Source organism: Alosa pseudoharengus, unplaced genomic scaffold (genome assembly GCF_046254945.1).
Source record: "Alosa pseudoharengus isolate Yale_2024_CS ecotype anadromous, Long Island Sound unplaced genomic scaffold, YU_APseudo_1.1 YU_APseudo_1.1_scf_19, whole genome shotgun sequence".
Lineage (NCBI taxonomy): Eukaryota > Metazoa > Chordata > Actinopteri > Clupeiformes > Clupeidae > Alosa > Alosa pseudoharengus.
The window spans coordinates 16244669-16254933 of record NW_027468657.1 but is presented as its reverse complement, the minus strand read 5'-3'; the positions used below and the strand labels follow the sequence as shown (position 1 = coordinate 16254933).

Below are 10265 nucleotides of genomic sequence, written 5' to 3'. Positions count from 1 at the left end.
CCCGATTCTCCCGATTACCCACTCCGGGCCTGCACACACACACACACACACACACACACACACACACACACACACACACACTCACATACACACGCCTGCTCACACAAACTCAGCAGGTCACTGGAGAATCAACTCACAGGACCGTCACACACACACACACACACACACACACACACACACACACACACACACACACACACACACACACACACACACACCTAGTCACAGTCACACACTGTGACAGCATCAAACAAAATCCCACAGATATACACACACAGGCCCATTGAATGACATACACAGATCCACACAGACATCACCCACACAGAGGAGATCTCTCAAACTGACACAGAGAGGAATCGTCCAAACGAGCTCTGTGTGTGTGAACTTCACACTTCATTGGAGACATTTGGACTCAGTGATGGCACACTACAGTGTGTATGTGTGTGTGTGTGTGTGTGTATGTGCAAGTGGTCTATGAAGACTGGAAGAACAATGTTGCCACGCTAGGCTGTTTGTGTGTGTGTTTTTTATGCAGATTTCAGATGTAGGGGTCAATAATACTCTTCCATGTGTATTTTTGTCCGTGTGTGTGTGAGAGAGGGAGAAGGAAAGTTTATGCATCTTTTATGTTCACATGCTAATGTCCTTTGTGTTTGTGTGTGTGTGTGTGTGATGGCGGTTTTATGCAGGCCAGAGAATCAGTGAAGCCAAACTAATTTCCTCTGGAGTTCATTTAAATTTGACTGCATCCTAAGTCCTGTCACACACACACACACACACACACACACACACACACACACACACACTCCTCTCACGCCTGCTGAATGGCTTGTCTGGTGGGCAATGGCCTGTGTTTAAGCGGCATAAACATCAGTAGCACAAAGTGGGCTTGTGCTTTTGGGAGGCGACTCTTGCCCAACTTAGTGACAACTCGACAACTTCCCAAAGCTCAACAGAGCATCTCACACAAGCCTCTCTCATAACGGAGTGAGTGTGTGTCTCTGCACTCTACTGTCGTGTCTCTGCACTCTACTGTCCACACACACACACACAAACACACACAAACACACACTCCTCATTACAGTGTTTCTGCTGCAGCCTTTTGTCTGAGTTAGCGAATGCTACGATTATTAGCACACACACCCCGGTTCTTCACTGCTGCCTCACTAACAAACAAACAGGCCACATTTACAGCACTGAACCATGAAACTACCATAAAACTATCATCAAACTACCCTAATAAAACAGAGTGATCCTCTCCACTGTAGCGTAGCTTAGACCAACATCACTATCATCAAACTACCCTAATAAAACAGAGTGATCCTCTCCACTGTAGCGTAGCATAGACTAACACAGGAGCAGCTGCATTCTGGCATTTTAAGGATCCTTCTCAAGACAGTGTTTGCGGTGAGTGGCCCGGCCCTGCTTGACCCATGGTGTCTCTCTTGATCCCTTTGCAGGCTACTACGATTCGCTGCGGCCGTCTGTAGCCTTTGAGTTCATTCGCGAGCCATCGGTGGGTCAGATCGCTCTGGCCTTCCTCCAGGCGTCCTTCGCCTTCAGTGGCTGGAACTTCCTCAACTACGTCACCGAGGAGGTGGTAGAGCCACGCAAGTGAGCACACACGCACACACACACACACAAACACACAGTACTTACAGTTAGGAACAAAGTGGTTCATGCCCCTGGCAATTATTGATTTAATGTTGATTTCCTCTTGACCAATATGTTCTGACTGAAAATGACACTGCCAGATGTCAAAAGGTTTTAAGACAATGTGGTACAACGATGGAATCAAAAAAAGAAGAAGAAGCGTTTTCATCTTTAACATTTTTATATGCTTGTGTGGGGTACTGATGTGTGTGCCTATGTGTGTGTGTGTGTGTGGGGGGGGTGCTGATGTGTGTGTGTGGTGTGCTGATGTGTGTGTGTGTGTGTGGGGGGAGGTGCTGATGTGTGTGGTGTGCTGATGTGCGTGTGTGTGGGGTGCTGATGTGTGTGTGTGTGTGGTGTGCTGTGTGTGTGTGTGCTGATATGTGTGTGTGGTGTGCTGATGTGTGTGTGTGTGGTGTGCTGATGTGTGTGTGTGTGCGGGGTGCTGATGTGTGTGCATGTGTGTGCTGATGTGTGTGTGTGCTGATGTGTGTGTGTGTGTATGTGTGTGTGTGCTGATGTGTGTGTGCTGATGTGTGTGTGTGTGTGTGTGGTCAGGAACCTGCCGCGGGCGATCTACATCTCCATCCCCCTGGTGACGCTTGTATACACGCTGACCAACATCGCCTACTTCTCCTCCATGACCCCCGAGGAGCTGCTCGCATCCAACGCCGTCGCCGTGGTGAGTCCACTCGGCACGCTCACACCTCCGGTTGCCATGGAGAGATGATGCTGCATCTGTTAACGCTCCGCACTAATAATCTCTCTCTCTCTCTCTCTCTGTGTGTGTGTGTGTGTGTGTGTGTGTGTGTGTCAGACCTTTGGGGAGAAGCTGCTGGGTATGTTCTCCTGGATCATGCCCATATCAGTTGCACTGTCCACGTTTGGGGGCATCAATGGCTACCTGTTCACCTCGTCAAGGTAACACACACACCTCACTAGAGTGACACACATACACATCTCTGGGTACCAAATGATCATTGCTAACATGACGTGTGTGTTTGTACTGTAGTGTAGGCTGTGCTTCTCCACCATTGCTAAGGTGACGTGTGTGTGTGTGTGTGTGTGTGTGATGTGTGTGTGCTGTGGTGTAGGCTGTGCTTCTCCGGAGCTAGAGAGGGTCACCTGCCCTACCTGCTGGCCATGATCCATGTGAAGAACTGCACCCCTATTCCTGCCCTGCTCGTCTGTGTAAGGACACACACACACACACACACACAAAGGCACACACTTGTGATAGGTGTTTTGTTTATTGTGATATTTGTGGTATCTGGTGTGTATGTGTGTGTGTGTGTTCATGTTCTCTCACTCTCTTGTGTGCAGTGCAGTGCCACCAGCCTGATCCTGTGTATTGGTGTATATATATATTTGTATGTGTGTGTGTGTGTGTGTGTGTGTGTGTGTGTGTGTGTGTGTGTGTGTGTGTGTGTGTGTGCAGTGCAGTGCTACCATCCTGATCCTGTGTATCGGTGAGACTCATGACCTCATCAACTACGTGTCCTTCATTAACTACCTCTCTTATGGGGTCACCATCGCCGGCCTGCTCGTGTACCGCTGGAAGAAGCCCAACCTCGTCCGGCCTATCAAGGTTTGTGTGTATGTGTGTGTGTGTCTTGCGGTTAGTTTTACACTGGATTCACATTTGCATTAAAATCTTGTGTATGCCTGTTGCTAACAAGTAGCTTACCATAAGGGAGAGCCGGGACGATTTAAACACTTTTAGACAAAAAAAGACCAAAAGACTGTACCACACTGAAAGTTATTTTTGTCACTGGCAACCTAAACCTCCTCTGTCAAATAAAGGCCTAGTTGCATTTTTAGCTCTAAACAAAACAGTTCAGGAATCATTTCAACAAAAGCGGAACGCGTATAATGTTGCAAGCGTCCCTCCTGGTTGGGATAAATGAAGCAGGCATGGGGGACAAGAAAAGCATAGGCCACAGTTTAAACTAGAGAAGTCAACTTCTGATAATTTCAATATTTTACAACATAAATGGCCGTCAAAAGTTATTGTTAGCTGTGGCCTAGTAGACGCCACGAGTGTTTATCACAACAAACCTCCAAGATGCAGTAGGCAACTGTGCATTCATATTAGACGAGTGGTAAAAAAGTAAAAAAAGGTTTATTTGTGTTTGCAGTCATCCTTAAGTATGTGTAGCAGTGGCATCTGATTTCAAACACACATTAATCCCACGCTGCATGGTGCGCCTGGGTGCCTACTTTGGGGGACTCGGATGATGCTGGAAAGAATTCCACACACATTTTTTCTCACCTCGGTAATTAAGATAATTAAAATCAAAACGGTATTTGTTATCGTCGAGAATTTTATTGTGGTTTACCGATAACCATTACATCCCTAGTTTGTGAATGAGAGAAACTGACCCAGGAATGCAAGCTCAGTTACTAGCCCACTCAGCAGTGGTATGTACAGTATTGGGACAAACCAACTGACCGACAGCTGCTTGGCCTGAAATACAGTTATTTGTGGAGTATGTATGTGCATGTGTGAAGTGTATGCGTGTATTGAAATAAGAAATGCTCTCTAAAGAATCAGCACAAGGCAGAATGTTGCAGTGCTGTAAGTTCATCAGAAGGTGACACCAAATGTAGGGTCAGTATCAGGGTTACTATAGACTGCTGTGTCAGGGTTACCATAGACTGCTGTATCAGGGTTACCATAGACTGCTGTGTCACGATTATGGTGCTGGAAAAACTCACATTTTATAGTTTACCACAAGCATTTTAGCAGAGAGCTGTGGCGAAGCAGATTTATTTATTTATTTATTTATTTAGATAAATCTCTCCCCTCTCCAGACACCTTGTTGTCCTTTTAGCAGATGCTTGTAATTAAATGTAATTAGTGAAAGCATCAGAACATTAATAACGCTTAATTAATGAAAGCATCAGAACATTAATAATGCTTAATTAATTAAAGCATCGGAACATTAATAATGCTTAATTAATGAAAGCATCAGAACATTAATAACGCTTAATTAATGAAAGCATCAGAACATTAATAACGCTTCAGCTTGAAGAATAGGAGTACTGACTGTTCTCTGTCTCTCTCTTTCTTGTGTGTGTGTGTGTGTGTGTGTGTGTGTGTGTGTGTGTGTGTGTGTGTGTGTGTGTGTGTGTGTGTGTGTGTGTGTGTGTGTGTGTGTGTGTGCATGGCTGTGTGTGTCCAGGTGAACCTGCTGGTCCCTCTGAGTTACCTGCTGTTCTGGGCGGTGCTGCTGGTCTTCAGCCTGTACTCAGAGCCTGTGGTCTGTGGTATGGGGCTGGTCATCATGCTGACCGGGGTGCCCATCTACTTCTTCGGTGTCTACTGGGAGAACAAGCCCCAGTGGATGAACACCATAGTGGGTGAGTGAAGCACGCACACACATACACACACACACACATGCACACAAACACACACACACACACACACACCTACATCTTACCCCATGTGGTGGGTGAATGAGGCCGTCTGTCCTCAGCACCGATCTCTAGCGCCCTCTACTGTCTGCTTGCTGTCATGTCTTAACTTAGAGTGTCTGCAGGCTGTTGGCTCACGAACATCATGGATTGCAACAGGTTGCCAGGATCTCTGTTGAGTTGTGATATCTATCAGTTGTGACTGGTTAATATCTCTGTTGTGATGTGATATCTATCAGTTGTGATTGGTTAATAACTTTTGTAACAGGTAGACCCAGATCTGTGATGCGATAGGTTGGTATGCTGTGATTGGCTTCCGCTGCTGACGTGTGCTGTGATTGGCTGTGTTGCAGAGCTGCTGACGTACGTTGGACAGAAGCTGTGCTACGTGGTGTTCCCTCAGGAAGACCCCTTGGACACGAGCGCCCAGATAGAGCTGGAGGAGAAATCTGAGCTGTGACTGGCCAGCTGAGTCCCCCCCCTTCCCCCCACACACTCCCTCTGACCCCTCCAGGGATACTCACCTACATCAGACTCCTTCAGTCGTCCTCCTCCCTCTCCCACGTCAGGCAGCCCTCGCCCTCACACACACACACACACACACACACACACACACACACACACACACACACACAAACACACACACACACGTACACACACAACTGAAGGACAGTTCCACTGCGCTCTACCCTTCCTGAAGAACAGTTCCACTGCCCTCTACCCTTCCTGAAGGACAGTTCCACTGCCCTCTACCCTTCCTGTTTCAGTCACCTGGTCCTGATTGTTCTGTCCCGTAGCGCTGGGGCGTGTGTGCGTTGCGGAGTGCGTGTCCGGTCACGGTCCAGGTTGTGTGTTTATTGTGCCTTGTGAGGACTAAGTTTTCTTTTCGTCTCTTCTGTCGGAGTGAGTGCGATTCTACTCATCCCCGACAGACGGGGATCTCGTCTAGCTGTTGGATTATAGTTTAATCTGCCGTGTAGTCCCAATCTAGTTTGGCTTCTAGTCCGCAGGATGTGGAGGCTGTGCCTAGCATGTCTCAGACGACGGCCCAGGCTGTTTCAGAAGCAGCGTGGACGTCCATTAACCCTTTGTACTCATCTTCCCTTCTGAGCAATATCTGAAGCACGAGTGACCCGGTGCAGACCTGCTGCCCAGTCCCCGACGCCCCGGCGTCCACCTTCTCCTCAGAGTTTAACTCTAACGCCCGGCGTCTACATTCTCCTCAGAGTTTAACTCTAACGTCGATGCTAACCATGACTAGCACACTGTGCAGTGCGGCTGAGCTGCCCGCCCCGGCTGCCCCGCTGCGTTCCGTTATAATGACCCGTATGCTGCTCTGCTGGTTCTACCCTCCTGCTGCCCATGCAAGAGGGCATCTGCACACAGGGGACAACATGTGCCAGAGGGGAGGGGCAACAGTGTGGCAGTGGGGAGGGGGGGGGGGGCAGTCCTGCCATAACCCTCAGCAGCTGGAGGGGCAGTTCTGCAATAACGCTCTTCAGCTGGTGCTGCCAGTCTGAGGTTTAAAGCCCCCCCCCCCCCCACACACAAACATACACTGCCCCTGAGGCTATTCACTCACACACTTCCTGTTACGCCAATATGCAGAGATGATTGGCTAAGGGAGATTATGACTAATTAAACTTAAAATGATTGGTTGAATGAGATGCCAGTCTTCCTAAGGGCCAGCTCCAGGTCCATTTTACACTGCCCAGTTCCATTTACCGTACAAGGACAGTGTGGGCCTGCCAAACCACACACACACACACACGGGCAGTCACACACACACACTGTCCACGGCACACGTCCTTGTGGGTTTGCCCGTGCCAGTCTTCTCTCCTGTGCCTCTCTGTGTGTCCCGTAGGGGGTGCCCCTGCGCTGGAATCAGCCTTGTAAATACAGTGTACAGAAAAGCATCAAGGTGATGCCATTCCTGACATAAGTGTCAAACGTGTGAATTATACTAAGGAACGTTGATGGTCTTGTTATTTTGATTTGTAAAAGTGTTATTAGCATATTAATGAATAGCTTATTAAATAATTCCGAGAGAAACAAATATTGTGTGTCTGAGTGTTTTTTCACATGAAAGGGGACCAGTCAGACACGTCAGTCAATCAAGTCAGACAGACAGTCAGACAGACAGATTGTCCATCTGACCTGTCTGTCTGACTGACTGACAGAGTCTGCAGTGCCCCAAAGGGTCAGTTCAAGCCGAGATCAGGGCTGTGGTCAGATCAGCTGTTTCGCTTTGGTCTTTTCCAAATCCCAATACATTCTCCATCACTTCTTTCTTTGACCTCATGACTGTTGCCATGGAGGTCAGGGAAGAGTGGTGGAGGAGAGGAGAGGACACAGGACATAATTTATGGACCATCTGACCGCAGACAGCAGCTCAAAGTTAGAGCAGTCACAGTAAACATCACCACTCTCAAAGTTAGAGCAGTCACAGTAAACATCACCACTCTCAAAGTTAGAGCAGTCACAGTAGGGCTGGGACAACGCGTCGACGTAATCGATGACGTCGACGCAAAAAATACGTCGACGCAAAATACGACCGTCGATTCGTCAAGCATAACGTGTGCTGCTAAATATTTTTAATTTTACACCTTCAGTGTTTTTCATACGTTGACTAATCTGTGGCTGGGCACCACGAAATCAAAACCGGCCACCACACACTGATGTTCTATGTTGTAGGCCTGCTATTTAAATTAAAGATAAGATAAAATAATTTCATTGAGCTGCACTTGCCACTTACTCACACAGCCTTTCCTCGCCCCGCCCGCTCTCTCTCGTAACGAGCCCGCTGCTCCTCCTCTGCATGTGCATTTAACAAAATATTCACGATTGTTGAAGGATTGTTGTTGCCACATAGAAGCACTGCATAGAACACAGTGGGCTACATTGCTATTAAATCCGCTTAGCATCGTGACCATGCTGCGCAAATTTGTTCAAAACCGCTGCATTAAAGTTAAAGTAAACTCTGCTAAGGTCTTATCACAACATCGTACATTGAGGAGATTAAACGAAGTTAAGTTACAGTATGCAATCAAGCAGTAAACTTATCTCAAAGCTAACGTTAGAATACTGTTTGGATGTCAAGTTTAGCATGCTTACTTGCAGCTGCTTGTATTACTCATGCAGGGCTCATTTTATTGACTGTTTGCAAAATCCAGATGGAAATGGAAAAGTGTTTTCCAAGACTCAAAAGTGCTTGTCCAAAGGAGAAGTACAAACTGTTATTTGAACTACGTTATGAATTGCATCCACACATGATTCCCACAAGAACGTCTTAAAATGACTAACTGAAACTTTATTGAATGCTACCTCTGACTAAGAATACATTACTTTGCACTTGTAGTTACTTGCACTTCAGTCTTTTATTTTGGAATCTTAAGAGCATTAAACATATGTTGCAATGTTAAATAATTCATGTTTTTTTCATTCAGATATGTAAATAAACATGTATAAGTTGCTATTAGTGAATTAATGGGGAGATAATCGAATTGAATCGGACTGAAAAAATGAATCGTTTATCCCAGCCCTAAGTCACCGTAAACATCACTACTCTCAAAGTTAGAGCAGTCACAGTAAACATCACCACTCCCACAGAGCAGTCACAGTAAACATCACCACTCCCACAGAGCAGTCACAGTACACATCACCACTCTCACAGATAGAGCAGTCACAGTAAACATCACCACTCCCACAGAGCAGTCACAGTAAACATCACCACTCTCACAGAGCAGAGTAAACATCACCACTCTCACAGATAGAGCAGTCACAGTAAACATCACCACTCCCACAGAGCAGTCACAGTAAACATCACCACTCTCACAGAGCAGAGTAAACATCACCACTCTCACAGAAAGAGCAGTCACAGTAAACATCACCACTCTCACAGAGCAGTCACAGTAAACATCACCACTCTCACAGATAGAGCAGTCACAGTAAACATCACCACTCTCACAGAGCAGTCACAGTAAACATCACCACTCTCACAGATAGAGCAGTCACAGTAAACATCACCACTCTCAAAGTTAGAGCAGTCACAGTAAACATCACCACTCTCACAGAGCAGTCACAGTAAACATCACCACTCTCACAGAGCAGTCACAGTAAACATCACCACTCTCAAAGTTAGAGCAGTCACAGTAAACATCACCACTCACAGTTAGAGCAGTCACAGTAAACATCACCACTCCCACAGAGCAGTCACAGTAAACATCACCACTCACAGTTAGAGCAGTCACAGTAAACATCACCACTCTCACAGATAGAGCAGTCACAGTAAACATCACCACTCTCACAGATAGAGCAGTCACAGTAAACATCACCACTCTCACAGAGCAGTCACAGTAAACATCACCACTCCCACAGAGCAGTCACAGTAAACATCACCACTCACAGTTAGAGCAGTCACAGTAAACATCACCACTCTCACAGATAGAGCAGTCACAGTAAACATCACCACTCTCACAGAGCAGTCACAGTAAACATCACCACTCTCACAGATAGAGCAGTCACAGTAAACATCACCACTCTCACAGAGCAGTCACAGTAAACATCACCACTCCCACAGTTAGTGCAGAGTAAACATCACCACTCCCACGACTATGTTTACATGCACTCCAGTATCCCGGGTGTGAGGCTTATCCCCATTTTTATCATATTCAGGATATGGTGTTTACATAACAACACAGGAAATGGTGTTTACATGACGACACAGGATATGGTGTTTACATGACGACACAGGATATGGTGTTTACATGACGACACAGAGACACAGTGTTGACAGAGAAACCCGGTTATTAATATCCCTGTATATGTGATGAATACCAGTATCCTGGCTACCAACAATAACATCAATTCTATTAGCACAGTCACACACTTGCATGAGAAGCCGAGTTAAGGTGTATACATAGAACAGTATCCCTGTTTCTTTCAGAGTACTCCATCTACCATAACCGCGTCAATCAAAACTGGGATAAGGGCTTATCCGGGGTTCTGCAATCGGGATATGATGTTCACATGCGCAGATACAAAACCGGGATACTTCAAAATCCTGAACATACTGGATACAGGATACTGAAGTGCATGTAAACACCATCACTGAGGGGCAGTTAGAGTAGAGGTCACCAGACCACTCACAGAAACACAGAGAGGGACAGTTACAGAGATCACCACTCTCACAGACG

General features: G+C 46.6%; 1 protein-coding gene across 1 annotated transcript in view; it reads left to right on the top strand.

Annotated features, from left to right (window-relative positions):
* slc7a10a (solute carrier family 7 member 10a) overlaps window positions 1–7120 on the top strand; it is a 42670-nt gene extending 35550 nt beyond the window's left edge. Inside the window, exons 5-11 of the mRNA XM_076291868.1 lie at window positions 1461–1614; window positions 2212–2335; window positions 2471–2574; window positions 2748–2844; window positions 3092–3241; window positions 4839–5016; window positions 5424–7120. Coding sequence (XP_076147983.1) covers window positions 1461–1614; window positions 2212–2335; window positions 2471–2574; window positions 2748–2844; window positions 3092–3241; window positions 4839–5016; window positions 5424–5530 — 914 coding nt within the window. The 3' untranslated portion in view covers window positions 5531–7120. The remainder of the gene's footprint in view (window positions 1–1460; window positions 1615–2211; window positions 2336–2470; window positions 2575–2747; window positions 2845–3091; window positions 3242–4838; window positions 5017–5423) is intronic.
* The last annotated feature ends 3145 nt before the right edge of the window (window positions 7121–10265 follow it).